Source organism: Typopeltis vanoorti, chromosome 13, assembly GCF_054136105.1.
Source record: "Typopeltis vanoorti isolate ZY-2024b chromosome 13, IOZ_Tvanoo_1.0, whole genome shotgun sequence".
Lineage (NCBI taxonomy): Eukaryota > Metazoa > Arthropoda > Arachnida > Uropygi > Thelyphonidae > Typopeltis > Typopeltis vanoorti.
In genome coordinates this window covers 68,552,901-68,572,009 of record NC_143561.1, presented here as the reverse complement: position 1 = coordinate 68,572,009, position 19,109 = coordinate 68,552,901, and the positions used below count along the sequence as shown (strand labels likewise).

The following is a 19,109-nucleotide window of genomic DNA, read 5'->3' as shown; positions in this document are numbered from 1 at the left end:
AAGGTATGTCTCAGGGCCTAGTTAAACGAAAACCACGAAGCTGAAAGACAATAAAACATATTCAGATTATAAATTTTATTATTCTACTTCTTAACAAAGAATTGAGCTAATGTAGTTTGGCAGGCATTTTGTTTCTTTTTTTCATACAACCGACAGTATGGCTCTATTGCCTCTCCTACTCTTCTGCAAATTTTACTGCTTCTCTCTTCACCAGGGTCAGTCTCTAAGCATTGCTGCTTAAAAACTTCGATTGTACGAAAAATATTTTCAAATTGTTTCTGTGAAACCTCTTTTGGCTGACTATCAGTGGTTAAATTTTCTTCATATTCTTCGGGACCTTCTCTCTGTGCATCTAAATTTAGCAGGTCGGAATCACTCAGTTCTTCAGAATAATTATATAAAGAAACAGACATGCTAATTAGCTTCGACATCGTCTCCCGCTTCGCTAATATTCCTAAAATAATACTAATAAAGAAAACAGTGGACCTGTTAACTCAAAAATTTCCGTCTGATATTGTTGAACTATTCAAATTTACAATTACTTCCAGTTACTTCACTTGGAAAGAAAAAATCTACAAACAAGAGGAGGGAACAGCTATGGGATCTCCCTTATCACCTAACTTGGCAGACCTGTTTATAGATCTTGAAAAAATGTTTGCATTTCAACCCAAACCAAAAATCTGGTTACGTTATGTCGATGACGTCTTTGCAGTCTGGGGTCATTCCGAACAAGAGCTACATTTGTTTCTAGATAAAATAAACCTTCTTCACCCCCGCATCAAATTTACGTTAGAAAAAGAATCTCCACAGGGTATCTCTTTCCTGGATTTACACATCCAAAGAAAAGAAGATGGTTCCATCTCAGCTTCTGTCTATCGAAAGCCGACCTTTTCAGGTCGCTACCTCCACAACTCTTCTGCTCATCATCCTTCTAAAAAATTTGACATCATCAAATCACTGGTAACCAGAGCACACAGATTTTGCTTCGCTGAGGAATCTCTAAAACAGGAATTGGAAATAATCAAAAGCAGAGCCATTCTAAATGGATACAATCCTAAAGCTACTCAAAAAATCATCAACCACTTCTCCACACATCAACCTAGACAAGAACAAGCCCATAGGATTCCAATACCGTATGTCAAAGGGATCTCAGAGCAACTTTCAAAAATTATGAAAAAATACAATCTTGCTGTATTTTTGTTGTATTACTACCTGGCGTGTACGAGGTACCATGCTCCTGTAAACTGTCATACTATGGGCAGACAGGCAGATCTGTTCTTAAACACATCTGTGAACATCAAGACCACATCTGTCTCATCAAGCATCATGTTGGAGGCTTAATGGATATTTTTACAACACTTAAAAAGAATTAAAATAGACTTTAATGCTTCCTATATTTTGTCCTAGTCACTAGGACATCTACGGGGATTACAAAAAAATTAATGTAACATATGCACAAATAACAAACAATACTAAGCCCAACCACGTGGGTGACACTAAAGTCCTATCTAGGTAGAGCGCCCTCTAAGGGCAGTAGTAGGTGGCCTGGAATGTAAGGTGGGAACTCTGGTGATGAGTGTTTCCCAAATCTTCGGAAGCTTAATGCACCCATATTTATTGAGATTTGGTTGGTTTTTGAGAGCTGCTGCTGCTTCTAAGAAAAGTCTCTCTTTCTTGAATTTGCTGTGGTGGAGCATGGTGGTTTTCTTCCATGATACTCTGTGGGTAGTGTCCAAAACATGGTCAGCCAAGCCTGAATGGCCATAGTTGCGTTTGAAGATGTAAGACTTGTGTTCCTCTAGATGGATGGATGCTGATCTGCCTGTCTGTCCAAAGTACGCCAGCTTACAGGAACAGGGTACTTTGTAAACTCCAGGCAGAGAGAGAGGAGGGAGCTGATCTTTTGTAGAACGGATAAGGGTAGCCAGTTTGCGGTGGGGCTTGTATGCTGTGTGTAGATTGTATTGTTTTAGTATCTTGGCTATTTTTTCAGATGTGCCACGGATGTAGGGTATGGTGATGGCATTTTTAAAATCTTGTTGACGAGAAGGAAGGGGAATGGGGGAGGAGTTGATTATTTTTTTGATGCTGTGATCGCTGTAGCCATTGGAGAGGAAAGTGCTGTGTATGTGGTTAAGCTCATTAGTGAGGGCGGTTCCACTGGAACAAAGATTGTGGGCTCTCTTGGTAAGAGTTTTAATAATGCCATATTGTTGAGAGGGGTGGTGGTGGGAGAGTTTGTGAATGTATCTGCCTGTGTGTGTGGGTTTTCTGTATACGGTGAAGGTGAGTGTATCATTAGGCAGGCGTGTGACTAAGGTGTCTAGGAAGGGTAAACAATTGTTCTTTTCCTTTTCCATAGTGAACTGGATTCTTGGATGTAGACTATTGAGATGACTGAGGAAGGAGTCTAACGTGTCTGGGCCATGAGGCCAAATAGAGAACACATCATCTACGTATCTTAGCCAGATAGAAGGTTTGAGTGGGGCTGAGTCTATGGCTCGTTTTTCGAAATCTTCCATATAGAAATTGGCAAGGGGGGGTGAGAGGGGGGAACCCATGGCAGTTCCTTCTATCTGCTTGTAGATTTTGTTGTTCCAAGAGAAATATCCAGAGTTAATGGCAAAGGAAAAGAGATCTAAGATGTCAGAGGGAAAAACCTTTTCTAAGAGAGATAAGGTGTCAATTAAGGGAATATTGGTAAACAAAGAGGAGATATCAAAGCTTACCAATATGTCTGTCTTCTTCAAGGTTAAATTTTCTGTGAGGGCTTTAAAGTGGGTCGAGTTTTTTATATAGGAAGGGGACCTTCCGGTGAGGGAGATCAGAGAGTTAGCCAGCTGTTTAGATAGTCTATAGCAAGGTGCATTGGTAGCATCTACTATAGGCCTGAGTGGGGAGTTGGGTTTGTGGATTTTTGGTAAACCGTATATTCGGGGGGGACGGGAGCGGAAAGGTTTAAGTTTTTTCGTGACATCTGGGGGCCAGGAAGATACTTTTTTGAGTAAAATTTTAAGTTTCTTAACTTGTGTTTTTGTGGGGTCGTGTTCTAGCGGGATGTAGGTAGCGCGATCGCGGAGGATGATGTTCATTTTACGCTTATATTCGCTGGTATTAAGAACGACTGTGGCGTTACCCTTATCCGCTCTGGTGATGACGATACTTTTTTCTTTACGTAGTTTCAGGAGAGCCGTGCGTTGGGCATATGATAAATTACTTTTTGGCGGAGAAGAATGCGCGAGGATGTTGGCTACGTCAAGCCTGATGTTGTTAGCTGTCTCCGACGGTAAGCGACCGATTCCACATTCGATGTTCACCATTACGTCAAGCACCGGCACTTCCTTCGGAGCGACGGCAAAATTATGGCCGAGGCAAAGGGCGCTGACGGCATCGTCGTTGAGCCTTTTGGAAGAGAGGTTTATTACTCTCTGGAGAGGTTGAATTTGTGGTTGTGGTTTGTTTTTCACAAGGTTGCTAAATTTCTTGATATGTTTATTTTTTATTTTTTGGAATTCTCTCTGTGCGGAAGTTTCCGAAATGCCAGAACCATGGAAGAAAACCACCATGCTCCACCACAGCAAATTCAAGAAAGAGAGACTTTTCTTAGAAGCAGCAGCAGCTCTCAAAAACCAACCAAATCTCAATAAATATGGGTGCATTAAGCTTCCGAAGATTTGGGAAACACTCATCACCAGAGTTCGCACCTTACATTCCAGGCCACCTACTACTGCCCTTAGAGGGCGCTCTACCTAGATAGGACTTTAGTGTCACCCACGTGGTTGGGCTTAGTATTGTTTGTTATTTGTGCATATGTTACATTAATTTTTTTGTAATCCCCGTAGATGTCCTAGTGACTAGGACGAAATATAGGAAGCATTAAAGTCTATTTTAATTCTTTTTAAGTGTTGTAAAAATATCCATTAAGCCTCCAACATGATGTCCTCACAGCACTTAAGCCTCTACACACGTGTCTCATCAAGCCTCTCCCAACACGGAGTTGAAAACCCAAACCATAAGATCCACTGGGAAAAGGCCAAACTTCTACACAGATCTTCATACAAACATGAATGTTTATATAAAGAAAGTGCTGAAGCCCTACATCACAGACCCCAATCTAAACTGCAATGATGTACTTGCCATTCCTAAAGTATGGGAAATTGTCATACAAAATTGTGTAAAATAATTCAATTTTAATGCAATCTAAATAATCTAATGTTTTTTTTTAAGCGAGGAAGCGCTGCTGCAAGCATTTGGATTCCATTTTATTCATAGGCTCTATCTGTATGTTATTCCTAGTATTGTTCCCAACTGTACTGACAATGTTCTAAGACACTTAGGTCGAAATATTTACGTATTAAAAAACCCATTACTGTGGTTTTACGTGTGTTTATTTAGTCACGTTCTTCAGAATGAGATCTAACTCTTGGACATTATCATTGAAGGCGAGAAAGAAATGAAGGACGTATAAATTTCGCCAACATGCGAAATCACGTGCTTTATAGATAAAATTTTCCAACTGTTATATAAGCAAAATAGTTACCACTTTTAAAATTACAATGATCATAAAAGAGAAGTTAATTTTCTGACGTGTAATAATAAACAACTCATCCCAGAAGACAGATTAATTACCTTATTATCGGAATGGATTCTTCTTTTTATGACATGTGCAGAAGTGTGGAACAGTCTCGAATCTGTGGGCGTACTATAGCAGACATCATAAATTTTGGCGATAAAAATTTGGAACATAGTGTACATGGAAGTAGTGCAGTATGGCATTAAAAATAACCTTATAAAATGTTTTAAATCGGTAACTCAATTATTTCATTCTGGTGAGCGATTTTTTTAAAATAGTTAGCCATAAAAATGTATAGATAGAAAATTTGTAAAATATGTAACATTTATTTTTAAGATGTATATCGGCACACTAATCGAATTTGGGTATCAAAAAAAAAAAAAAAAAAAAAAAAAAAATGACGCACTAATCGAGGGATTACTGTATTTGGTGGGGTGTTGCTACAAGCCAGAGAATGAAGAAGGTGGAGACAAAGAAATGTATAGACAACTTGGCTTAGTGAGCAAGCATAGGGTGATTTCAACTATAGCAATATTGACTGGAATGAAAGGATAGAATCATGGAATAAGGAGAATGTTTTCTTTTAAGAAAAAGGAATTCAATCTTAAGCAGTGCATAACAGAAGGCACACAAGGGTAAAGAGTCTTAGATCTGGTTACATCATCAAAGGATGCTATTATGAATGGAGTGTCTAATCTAATCTTCTCCCAGTTGGAGAGAGTGACCATGAAATGACCATATGGGTTGCAGCCAGTCACATGAGAACTTCTATAAAGAAGGGATATATGTGGAACTACAAAGCTGGTGATTATGGAAAGCTTAGAAGACAACTGGGAGTATAGTGGAAAAAGGAAATGAGTAGGAAGAATATAGATGCTGCATGGACATTGATCGAGCTATTAACAGCAGCAATATCCGAGTGTATTCCAAAGATGAAAAGGCTAAACAAAGCAAGAGTAAAATGGATGAAGAAATTAAATGTGAAATCTGGAAGAAGGCAACTCAAGATGAATGTAAGTAACGATCAGTTGTACAAGGAGTAAAAGAACTAGGCCAAGAGGTGAGTTGGCTGGTAAGGGCAGCAAAAGTGGAGTATGAGAAGAAATTAGCCAATCAAGCTAAGAAAAGCCCAGAACGTTCTTTTGATGTACTGCAAGTAGAAGGGAAAATGACTATGGGAGTACGACGCTAGTTGATAGCACTGGCAGATTGGTAACCAATATAGAGGATATAGTTGAATTATTAAAAAATTAGTTTATCAGTGTATTTTATCCTCATGAAGGCAACATCAAGAGAAGATAAAGTATAAGATAAAGAAGGAGGAGGGACTGAATGAGCAGAAAGTATATGAGGAATTAAGCAAACTTAATGTTAATAAGGCTAGGATTTGACAATATATATCACCATGTGTCATTGAGGGAATGCCTTTTGGTTTTAATGGCACCTCTGGCACAACTATTTAACATGAGTCTTGCGACAGGATGAGTTCCAAAAGGATGGAAAGTGGAAAAAATTATTCCACTTCACAGGGGTGAGTGATAAAACTAAGGTTACAAACAATCTGTGTGTCTGGTTTTTTTAAAGCATTAGAGAAGTTGGTGAGGATTACGATTGAAAAGTGAGTTAATAATAGCAGTATTCTTCATGATGGTCAGCAAGGATTTGTTAGGGAGAGGTCATGTTTCAGTAATCTGCTTATGTATTACAACAAGGAGATGCACATACAGTGGTGTACTTGGATTTGTCAGAGGCCTTTGACAGACAGCCAGACGACAAGCTGGTAGCTAAACTGAAACTGATGGGATTAGATAACAGACTGGTAAGTTGGATAGCTGATTGGCTGTCAGACAGGTATCAGCAGGTTGTATATGGAGGAGTGTTATAACTAATATTTAAGGAATTGACAGCGTATACTGGAAATATAGATTAAATAAACTTTAATATACACTTTCCGATATTTCGGCGAACGTTACGTTGCCATCTTCTTGGGAACTTACTAAAAAGACACAATCACACAAGTACTAATACAACAAATGAGACTGACGCTAGGATGCTAGCTTTTTCCTAAAGTCCTGATGGTGCCGCCTGGCGGGCTATATTGGTAGTTCTTGGCCTTTGGGCTGAAGTTCTTTTGATAAAAGTTTCCCAAATTTGGGGCAGTTTCATGCATCCAAATTTGTTGAGGTTTGGCATGTTCCTAAGGGCCGAGGCTGATTCCATGAATAGTCTTTCATACTTGAACTTGCTGCGGTGTATTACTGTGGCTTTCTTCCATCTTATTCTGTGGCGAGTATCCAGAGCGTGGTCTGCAAGCCCAGAGTGGCTGTACTGGTGAAATCGGATGTAATCTTTGTGTTCTGAGATTCTGATATTTGCTGTCCTGCCTGTTTGGCCAAAGTAGGATAGTTTACAGCTGCAAGGGACCTGGTATACACCAGGTAGGTCTAGGGGAAGTGGTTGGTCATTGGTGGAGCGGATAAGGGATGCCAGTTTTCTATGTGGTCTGTAACAAGTGGTCAAGTCATGTTTTTTTAAGATTTTATTGATTTTTTCTGAGGTGCCTCTGATGTAGGGAATAGTGATGGATTTGGAGTAATCTTTTTTGTGAAGGGGAGGGGGTGGTGGGTCGTGGATAACTGGGTTAAGTATTTTTTGGATTTTTTTGGAGGGGGTAGCCGTTGGCTGAGAAAGTGTCACGGATGTGATTTAGTTCAGTGGTTAGGGCTTGATCATTAGAACAGATTATTTTTGCCCTGTTGAATAATGTTTTAATAATTCCATATTGTTGTGAGGGGGAGGGGGGATTGTTAGTGAATGTATCTGCCTGTATGGGTGGGTTTTCTATAAACAGAGAAAACCAAGGTTCCATCAGGTTGGCGGGTGACTAGTGTGTCTAGGAAGGGGAGGTTATTGTTTTCCTCTTTTTCCAGGGTGAATTTGATTCTAGGGTGTTGGTTGTTCAAGTGTGTTAGGAAGGAGAGGAGTGAATCTGGGCCATGTGGCCAAATAGCGAAAACATCATCAACATAGCGAAGCCATATGGTAGGTTTTTGTGGGGCTGAGTTTAAGGCTTTCTCTTCAAACATCTCCATGAAGAAGTTGGCCAAGGGTGGGGAAAGTGGTGAACCCATGGCTGTCCCCTCTATCTGTTTGTAGAATTTTTCCTGCCAAACGAAATAGCCTGAGTTCATTGTAAACTGAAATAGGGCTGAGATATCGGGAGGAAATTTAGCTTGGATTAGCTCTAAGGTTTCTTTGAGAGGGACATTCGTGAATAGGGAGGAGACATCAAAACTGACCATTATGTCATTGTGTTGGAGTGTAAGGTTTTCTATACTGGCTTTGAAGTGGGCTGAGTTTTTTATGTGTGATGGTGTATTGCCAGTATAGTGTGAGAGCACTTTGGCTAAATGCTTGGCTAGTTTGTAAGTGGGGGAATCAATGCCATCCACTATGCGATGTAATGGCACATTTTCTTTGTGTATTTTTGGGAGCCCATATATGCGGGGGGGTCTAGAGTTATAGGGTTTTAGTCTGTTAGTAATCTCCACAGGCCAAGAAGTGACCTTCTTAAGGAGCCTATGGAGTTTTCTAATTTGTGAGTTGGTGGAATTGTCATTAATGGGGAGGTAAGTGGAACGATCTAATAATAAAGCTTTGAGCTTACCTGTGTAATCTTTAAGATTAAGTACCACAGTGGCGTTTCCCTTATCCGCTTTGGTGATCACTATATTTTTGTTTCTTTTCAATTCTTGTAGTGCCTTGTATTCACTACTGGATATGTTGGATTTTGGAGGTTTTGCTTTGTTGAGAACACGGGCTACATCCAATCTCCTCTCAACAAGAATATGGAGGAGTGGTTTCCCAAAAGAGAAAGGTTATTAGTGGTGGCACAGAGATCTGTTTTGGGACTATTATTGTTTAATTTATATATTAATGACATTGGAACCAAGTTAACTGGAGATGCAGCTATTCGCCAATGATGCAAATTTAGGAAAGTCTAAGAGAAGTAGAGCAGACATTGTGGCCTTGCAGGATGATCTGAAAAGACTATGTGAGTGGGCAAATGATTGACGCTATTAGTTCATCATCAAATTCCTGCCATGTACCCTCAAGTGGTGTACAGGATATGATAGTACTACATGAAAAAAAATTACATCATTACTAACTTCCTATCTACAATTTTCCTCCAATTCAGTCTGTTACTTATCAAGACTCCAACATTATCAGATCTTATATTTCTATCATCTAAGGCACTTTGTACTGTATCAATCCACCTATATCTTGGTCTTCCTCTGGGTCGTATTGCTGCCAGCCTGGCAGAGAACACTTGTTTTGCTAATCTTTCTTCTGTTTAAGTGACCATACCACTTGAGATTAGCTCTGCTAACGCATTCCTGGATGTTGACAATGTCAAGTTCTTTCCTAATATCCTCGTTTTTAATGATATTGCCATTGATGCCATGTATTCACGCCTATAATCTTTCACAGGACTCTCATATCTGCGGTCTCTAGTCTTTGGTCAAGTGTTTTACTTCTGACCAGCTCTCAGATCCATAAGTTAAAACAGGTTTGAACACTGTCTTGTATACAGCTAATTTAGTGTTCCGACTAATTTCTCTCCTATTCCATATGAATTTATTTAATTGACTTCCCACCATACCAGCTTTGCTGATTCTGTTGTCTATTTCTATATTTAATTTACCATCTTCAGTAAAAATCGTGCCTAAGTAGCTGAAATCTTTTACTTGTTCCACAGGTTCTCCATTCACAACACAGTTGACATTTTCAATGATTCTGCCTATTTTCATTGTCTTTGTCTTTTTATTGCTGACCTTCATACCATATCTATTACAACAGCTATTCAATTTAGTCAGAGAATTTTGCAGACTTGTAGCGGATTTATTTAGAAGTATAACATCATTCGCATAAAGCAAAGAGCTGACATTAACATCTCCAATTTTGATATCATTTTTAATGCCACTCTCCTTCATAATGTGATCCATATAGATAATGAATAACAGAAGGGATAATGTACATCCTTGTCTCACACCAGATTTAACATTAAACCATCTTCCTGTACTTCCTTCAATTCTAACTGCTGACTTACAACTCAAATAAAGACTAAGTATTGCTTGATATAATGTCCAATTGACACCATATAACTGTAGCGTATTGAATAGCTTCTCTCTTGGCACCTTGTCATATGCCTTTTCCAAATCGAAAAAACTTAAATACAGATCTCTGTTATATTCCCATGCTTTCTCAACTATTTGTGGTAAAGTGAAGATCTGATCCTGACAGCCTCTATTTGGCCTGAATCCAGCTTGTTCTTCACCAAGCTTTTCTTCCACAATTCTTCTCAATCGTTTCTCAAGTATACTTGCATAGATCTTGCCAGGAACACTCAGTAGGGAAATACCTCTGTAATTCTCACATTCAGTTTTATTTCCCTTTTTATATATGGGTACTATGAGAGCTCTACTCCAATCATCGGGAATTCGTCCCTCTGGCCAGGGTTTCTGAACTATGCAGTGCAGCCACTGTAAGACTTATACCATCATACTTCAGCATCTCTGGTCGAATATCATCTACTCCTGCTGCCTTTCCACATTTCAAGCCTTTGATGGCTTTTTCTACTTCAAGTATGGATATGTATTCCTGACTGCATGCCTCGTCAGTGTTTTTTACCACTGTGCTGTCATCACTGCTTGTTTCATTTAGCAAATTTTCAAAGTAATTACTCCATACTTCAAGGATATCTTTTTCTCCGGTTTTCATGTCACCTTTATCATCTCTAACTCCTTTTACAGCACTCTTTCCTCCATTCCTAAGCTTCTTCAACAACCTCCAGAATATTTTGCCACCTTCTTGATATTTATTTTCTATATTCTTGCCAAAGTCCTCCCATGACTTTTGTTTAGCTAGTTTTACACAGTGTTTAGCATTCTTGCATTTGTCTCTGTATTCTCTAAGAGCACAAGCTGACTTATTTGACAGGAACTTTTGATATGCTTTCTTCTTTTCCTTCATTGTCTCTTTAACTTCCTGTGTCCACCAGGGAGTTTTGATTTTTTTACCCTTGCAGACAACTTCACCACATGCCTCTCTGGCAGAATCAATCAATGTTTTCTTCAGAGTTTTCCACTGAATCTCCAAGATTTGATTCCTGTTCTCAAACTCTTTCATTTTTTCTTCAATAATCTTTGTGTATTTTAGTCTACAGTTCACATCTGAGAGGTGCTCAACTTTTATAAACTTTCTTACATGTTATTCTTTTCAATATGAAATTCAATTTTATCCTGCTAAACTAAATAGTGATTACTACCAATTTCAAATCCTCTGTACACTCTGGTGTCCTGCACCAGAGAGAAAACATCACTATCAACAATAACATAGTCAATGAGACTTTTCTTATTTCTTGCCTCTTCTCTCCATGTGAATTTGTGAACATTTTTATGTTGGAACATGGTGTTAGTAATAACCAGTCCATGTCCTGAGCAGAAATTCAACAGATATTTGCCATTATTATTAGCTTTGCTCTTTTCTCCAAATTTTCCCAAAATATTTTTGTATGTCTCACAATCATTTCCTACTCTGCTATTTAGATCCCCAACAAGGACCAACTATTCCTTTTTCATTATGTCAGTTGCTTTTTCTAAAGCCTCAAAAAATTCCTCCACTTCTACCTTAGTAGAACCATAGGCAGAAATAAGTCTCATTGTCCAGTTCCCCATTCTCGTATTTGCTCACATTACTCTACTCGAGATTGACTGCCATTCAAGAAGATTAGCCTCGTATTTTGTGTTGAATACTATGGCTACTCCTTCTTTTCCTTGATTGTCATTGCCCGAATATAACATTTTGTATTTATTGCTCAGAAAGATCTCACCAGTTTTTGTCTTTTTGTTTCAGTCACCCCTATTATGTCAATCTGGTACTTATCTAATTCCTCAGCTAGCTCCATTTCTTTGCCATTCAGGTTTCTTACGTTGATAGTACCGATCTTTAACTCTGGTGATGTTGCGTTTGGGTTTGGTTTCAGATTTGTTCCAGTAGCTGACTTTTCGCTGTTCGCCCTGGTTCCCTGGCGAAAACAACGGGGGGCCCTGTTTAATCGGGCGACACCCCATCCCCCCATCCGGCATGAAATTTTGTCATGTCGTACCATAATTTTTTATTTCTGTTTAACCAATAAAAATACAATTTGGTCGGCTAAATCCCAAATTGTCAGCCTATCCTCGTTCGTTCAGTATCCAGGTAGATACCCAACAGGGTGCACCACGAGAAGGTGAGGAATGGACATTAGGTCAGAAGCCCTGGTCGGTTCTCCGCATTCCTTTAAAGGCTATGTGGAGGTCTCCTCTCAGTTATACAGCTTTGACCTTTATCCAAGTGTGTGCAAACAAAGTTTGAGGCTGAAAGTATCTTCAGGACTGGGGTAAAGTGGTACATCACTGGGCAACTCCTTGCAAAGGTGGAGCAAGCTACCAACACTCGTATCTCAGTATCTCCCATAATGCAAAACACATTTCCTTGCAGATATGTATAATGTTATACATTAAGGAAGGGCCACTACCCAGACTGGTTTCGACCTTTATTGAGGTCTCTTCAGTGGGAGCCAGGCCCAAGTGGAGATGGAGATACCAGGCAGAAGCATTAGCAAGGTCATCTTTACCTATAGGAGTTGCCCAGTGTTGCACCACTTTACCCCAGTCCTGAAAACACTTTCAGCCTTTTTTTTTTTTTTTTTTTTTTTTTTTTTATTAAATTACTATGGATTTAGAGAAAGATGTTGAAAGTTTATTTTTCACTTGGTCAGACTATAATAAATTTAGTTTAATCCTTTATCCAAGTGTGTGCAAACAAAGTTTGCACCTGAAAGTATCTTCATGTTGCAAAGTGCAAGGTTTTGAAATTTGATAGGCAAGGTTGGGACGCAGAGTTTACAATTAATGGAGAAATTTTGAAGGAGGTGGAAGAGATGAGAGATCGGAGTGATGGTGGACAAAGACTTGAAGTTTAGGAGTCACATTGCTAAAATTGTAAGAACATTCCAATGGATTATGACAATAATGAGGACACTGTCATTCAGTGGCAAAGAGGTTATGGTTCACCTGCATAAGGTCATATATGGATTACTGTGTACAGATTTGGTTACCTGGTTTTCAGGGGGGGGGGGATGTATTGGAGAAGGTTCAGAAGTTTAGTAAGTTAGTGTCAGGTCTATGGAACGTCAGATACGAGGAAAGAATGAAACTTATAGAGCCTTGTGAATAGAGAAAGTAGAAGAGGGAATATGATTAAGAAATAATTTGGTGAGGGGTTGTTACCAGATTAATGTGGAAAAGATATTTCATATGAGTAGAGGGTGGCAAGTGTAGAACTAGAGGCCATCCATGGAAGCTGTATAAAGAGGTTATAAGCAAGGGATTGAGAAGTAGGTTCTTTGCATGGAGAGACTAGTAAGTGGCATGCATTGTCCAAAAGTGTAATGAGTGCAGAAACTGAATGGGTTCAAGGCCGGGTATGATGATCTTTTATCATGAGAGATGAGTCATTTGAAGATCAGATAATAAAAGAATAATAAATTACCATATAGCTTCAGTCTTGTAATAGCCATAAGTAATCAAATGATAACTGTATGCAATAATACACTAGCGAAAAAAAAAGGGAATACAAATAATGCATGTGCAGCTATATTGCCTTTAGGAGCCAAGAAATTAATTAGGAATGCTTCTCAATGAGTGTGTACTACTTATTGCTTTGGGATGCACACATACTTAGTCAATCTATCAATTCCATAGGCATTTCACATATTAGGCAAACTTGCATACATGCCTGTTGCAACCAAATAAGTTGGCTTTTTAGTTTTATTGATTCTGTCCTATAGTACAGGATGATTAATTCTAATCTCCATAATTTGTCATGCCTTTCAGATGCATGCATCTGACAGGCATAATAAAATAAAAAGTAAAAATAAAAACAAACTGGCATTATAATATTTTAGTTCAAAGGTCACATAGCAAAAACTGCAAATGCAACTCAGAGGATAATTGTAATGTTGAAATAAAGATTGACATCTAAGGATATGGAATCATTTTGCCTCTTCACAAGGCCTCGATACAACACCACATCTGCACTACTGTGTGCAGATTTGATCTCCCAGGTTGTCAAGGGATAAAGAAGCTAAAGGCAAATTATGGGGATAGATTGAGAGTATGTAGACTGCAGACATTGGTAGACAGAAGAAAGAGGGCAACATAAGAGAGGTCTATAAACTTTTGAGAGGCCATTTAGAATACTGGTTGATAAAATCTTTCATTATATGAAAGGTGGAGGAGAGAACATGATGGAAGTTATTTTGTGTGCAGTTAAACGGATAAGAGCTGGATTTTTCTCTCATATAACTGAATGAAACAGTCTGCCTGTAGAAGTAGTAGTGCAGCTAATGTGAATGAGTTTAAGAGAATGTATGGCAGCTAATGTGAGTGCTATATAGGCTCTCTCAGTGAGTCCTTGACTCCCTGGAGGAGTAATAATAAATTTTTAAAGCTAACTATGCTTCAATTAAATTTCTTCAAATATCTCCTATGACCTGCTAGAAAATACAACAAACAGATAACTAATAATTTCCATGATATAATTTCTACTAAATGTGGGTGAGTAAACCTGTAAGCTATAATCCACTATGAGCTTTAACTTTCAAACTTTAACCTTCAGCTTTAACTTAGCTAACTTTCTTCCCTTGTCCATTTTCCACCCCCTCCCCATTTTTTTTATATTATTCAGTAAAGATTAAAGCCATCCAGTTCATCTGCACTGATGATGTACAACTCTTCTTATCTGTACATCATCAGTGTAGATGGACTGCATTTACAACCACAAGTGTTTACCATTAGACTAGATAACATTCTACAATCCACACTTTGTTATTCACCACTGTTTCTAAATTCTTTTCCATTAATTTCTATGTCCTTTGCATATCATTTCTTTCATTTGGTAGCAATGTGTTATTGCTTAAACCTGTCCTTTGATGACACATGAGAAAAGAAAGTGATGTGAAGGTTCACCATGCTGCACACTACGTAGGTCAAAATCACAGTGCGTCGAAACTACATTGTTTCTGCATTAATGTTTAACGGCAATTTCAAACCCATGTTTTCATCAAATAAATAGTTATTCTTCAAAAAGGCATTTCACACAAATCATTTTTCCAGAATGAAAATAGCATTTATGTGAACTGTTGGGATTTTCACTAATTAATATAACTGGTCACATTGAAATGCATTAGCATCTGACCATATTTAAACTTTTATACCTACTATTCGAGCATTAATGGTTGGAATATCACTTACTCCAACTGCCTTTCCACATTTCAGGTTTATCATGGCTTTTCTACTACCTCAATTCCAGTTATTCCATACAGCAGAAATATCGTTATCTCCAGTTGATTTTTTTTTATGTCCTCGTTTTTTTTTTAAATAGTACTCTTTAAAATGATTACAGCATAATATAAAAAGCTTAGTAAAAAAGGTCAAATTCCCGATGATTGTAGTAGTACTCTCAGAGTATCCACCTTTAAAAAAGAGAAAAATAAAATTATATTTAAAAAATAAAATTCTAGGAATATCCCTCATGAGTGATTTATGCAAGCATACCTTTTTTTTTTTTTTAGTACTGATTTTCTATATGTTCTTGCATGGAAAATCAGCAATAAAAATGGAAACAGCAAAATTGACTGCATTCTGATTGGAGATCCCAGGATCTCCACCAGACATATGTTCTTTTGGTCTGTTTTGCATGAAGAAAAATTCTTCATGCAAAACAGACCTCAGCATGAGACTAGCTAACTCACCTTCAGTTGAAAATCCTTATAAAAGTTTTCTGCCTCTTGGATAGGTTTGAACATAGAGAATACCTAAATTAATCAGAATTACTTTGGCCTAATATGCAAGGTTAATAAAATAGATTATTGTATATATGAAAAAAAAAAAAGTGCTCCACACTTCTTGAAATGACTGCCAAAATATAACTGCCAATAAAAATTCCCTAAGGTATATGTCACTTAGAAAATGCCAAGCTGATAAATTTAAATATTGAACTCCTTGCTCAGTCACCAAGTTTTTAAGCTGACCAAGTGGGTAGTATCTGCTTTTCAACTTAGAAATAGTGAATTAAAAGCCCACTGGCTGCAAGGGTATCACAACATTTGGCACTGGAAAGACTTGGATTTCAATGCAATCAAAGAGTTTTTCCATCTTGCAAAACAGTTAAGCCATCCTAGGACACATGCAGTTAACATACAAAATATATTGTCCTCATCACCAGTTGCTTTGGCCATAACATCAACCATGAAATCCCACTATGGCATGGATGTGTGTGCGCAACGTCCACTTTACAGAAAATTTTCATCCTGAAGCAAAATCATCACATTGCTTATTAGAGGCCTTAAGTGTCTTGAATAACGGCATGATATTTGGTTTCTCCACTGGGTTTCTAAATTACCTATCCACAGTATGCTCAGTATTTAAATGATTCCACCTATGTCATTAAATTATATATCTACATGCATATCACTGGCTGCACCTTGAAACAGTGACATCAATTAAATGTAACTGGCCTGGTTGGTTGAGTGGTTAGCGTATCCACTCTCCTGCCAAAAGGCTGTAGGTTCGAATCCAAGCGTGGGCTTGGATGTTTGTGATTGTCTGTGAAAATACTAGTGGTGAACGGTAGATGCCATTGGTGTAGTTGTGGTTCATTGCAGTTGGTAGATTATGTGTGGTGGAGGTCCTCCCTCGATTAGTCTTTGGACTCCCTGGGGGTGTCAAGTAATAATAATAATAATAATAATAACTATTATGACCTAAATTACCAAAGAATGGTAACAGAAGTTTGGGGGAAAATACTTGTTACAGTGTATGTTAATCCATTAACAAATTTTGTAATTTTCAATATAATTAGGAGTGGTGAAATTATTTTAATGCAGTCAGCAGAAAGACGATCACGAGTATAACTTCAGCATGCTAATTATTTTTCAAAATTACTAAACTAAATTAAACTTGCTGTGCTTGTTAATCCATTTTTTAAAAAAAAAAATACTTAAGTGCAAATTACTTGAATTTTTGAGTAATACTGTCATTTTGAATAATAGCCTATGGGATTGATGCCTGTTAACTATGTGTGGTCTTCTACCTGGTTTGTGATTAGTGGAGACAAATACAAGTACAATATATATGTCCAACTTTTCATTGTCAGGATTAACATGAAAAATACATCATGCCAGAAATTAACATTATATTATAAAAAGGTACTACTTCCTACATTTTTGATCTACACAGGAATAAAATCTCAACTTAAGCAAACTGAGCATTTTTACTGCAACTGATTATACTCTCTCAAACATCACACTTATGTGGTATTTCAATGGGCAATCGATTATATAGAGTTTGCAAGTCTTAATTTTAAACTGAATGTTTCTGATGTATAAACATTTATTAAATAAAAGCACAGATTTTATTACTGTGTGCCCTTCTGCCAAGTTGGTATTTTTGTCATTAAAAGAATATGAGAACCATGACTGCCCAGTTACCACAGCAAATTTTTAACCAACATAGTTTCTCAAGTATTAGAAAATAGCTACCACATTGTTTTATTTGGAAAACAAATCCAATTCATTAAATAATATCACTGCAATAGGTTCGCAATAATATACTATGAAATTAAGATGTTCGTTTAATTTCAAACAAGCAAAAATTATTTACATAATAAAAAAGATAGATGGGAAGACATATGTATTATTTAATATCGCATAATTACCCAGTACTGCATTTCATGTTCACAACGAACTACCACACTGATAAGACTTAACTCTGACAGATACCACTTACTTGCACATCCAATACAGCTCTCCAAAACCATATGTCAAATATTCAATCATCACATCTAATATCACGAAAGTGATGTCGCTAGTTGGAAAAATATTTAGAGAGAAGACGAAGGTTCCAAATATAGAAAAAAATAGATATAAAATACGAATATTAAAATCATATTAAAATATCTACAATAAAAATATGTCTAAATGACATATTGCACACCATCCACACATTATTTTTGACGACAACGCTTTACCGGCCGGCCACCTACTGGGTACAATTAATGATATAATGAAAAGCACTTTGGATATTTGTTTACCAGAATACGACACTCATAGCTCGTGGTCGATCGGGTGAAGGTCATGCTTACGAACAGATGAAGATTTTGATTGATTTTTTTATTAATAATATCAATATGATAATTGTTTAGCTTCTTTCGTGCATCTGGGGCCCTTTAGTGAAAAAAGAAAAAAAAAACGTAACAGACATATTAAACTGACTTTTCATTATTAATATAATTAACGGCTATTTTAGCCTGTTTTTGCTTAGGAGTGTCCCTTATATTTAATACATTGGCTAACATAACTCAAAAAGGGGACTTTTTGAGTTGTGTTAGCCTGATTTTTCATATTTTTACTGTATTTTTTTAAAAGAATCAAAACCTTCTTCTTACATTCATACTATTTCGATCTCTGAACTTATTTATTTATATTCATTTAGTGTATATTTAACTTTTTCACATAATATCGATAATAATATAATCAAAAAAGAACCAAAATGCTTCGTTCCGACTAATGAAAATAAAGGATATTAACGATCCGTTGGGCAGTCGATCGCTTTCTCAATCTCAATGATCAGACTTTCTCTAATCATTGACTGCGCAGCAAATCAACAAATGCTAATTTGCTGTGCAGTCAATGGCAAAACGAACGTTACAAAATTACGAAATGAGCAAAATGGACATCATGGAAAAAGTAAGTGGGAGGAACAAGCCTATGCATCCCATTCACTTTCTCTAATCATTGACTGCTCAACAAATGCCAATTTGCTGTGCAAGTCAATCGCAAAATGAACAAAATTACAAAATGGACATCATGGATAAAGTAAATGGGCGAAAAATGCCATTGCATTTCATTCACTTTCTCTAATCATTGACTGCTCGACAAATGTTAATTGGATGGGCAGTCAATCGCAAAGCGAACGTTAGAGAATTACGAAATGAACAAAATGGACATCATGGAAAAAGTAAGTGGGAGGAACATGCCTGTGCATCCCATTCACTTTCTCTAATCATAGACTGATTGACTGCTCAACAAATGTTAATTTGTTGGGCCGTCAATCGCAAAGCGAATGTCAGAAAATGGACATCATGGAAAAAGTTAGTGGGAGGCACATGTCTGTGCGTCCCATTCACTTTCTCTAATCTTGACTGCTCAACAAATGATAATTTGCTGGGCCGTCAATCGTAAAGCGAACGTCAGAGAATTGCGAAATGAACAAAATGGACATCATGGAAAAAGAAAGTGGGAGGCACATGCCTGTGCGTCCCATTCACTTTCTCTAATCATTGACTGCTCAACAAATGGTAATTTGCTAAGCCGTCAATCACAAAGCGAACGTTACAAAATTACAAAATGGACATCATGGAAAAAGTAAGT

The 19,109-nt window shown here is 37.5% G+C and overlaps 1 protein-coding gene across 2 annotated transcripts in view; it reads right to left on the bottom strand.

The window, feature by feature from the left end:
* Positions 1-17,709, bottom strand: part of Alg11 (ALG11 alpha-1,2-mannosyltransferase) — a 57,298-nt gene extending 39,589 nt beyond the window's left edge. Inside the window, exon 1 of one of the 2 annotated variants that reach the window (XM_090402755.1) lies at positions 17,467-17,709. In XM_090402755.1, coding sequence (XP_090258881.1) covers positions 17,467-17,516 — 50 coding nt within the window. In that variant the 5' untranslated portion in view covers positions 17,517-17,709. Of the gene's footprint in view, positions 1-17,395 lie in introns of both variants that reach the window. The other variant, XM_090402756.1, reaches the window with a different exon arrangement.
* Between the last annotated feature and the right edge of the window lie 1,400 nt (positions 17,710-19,109).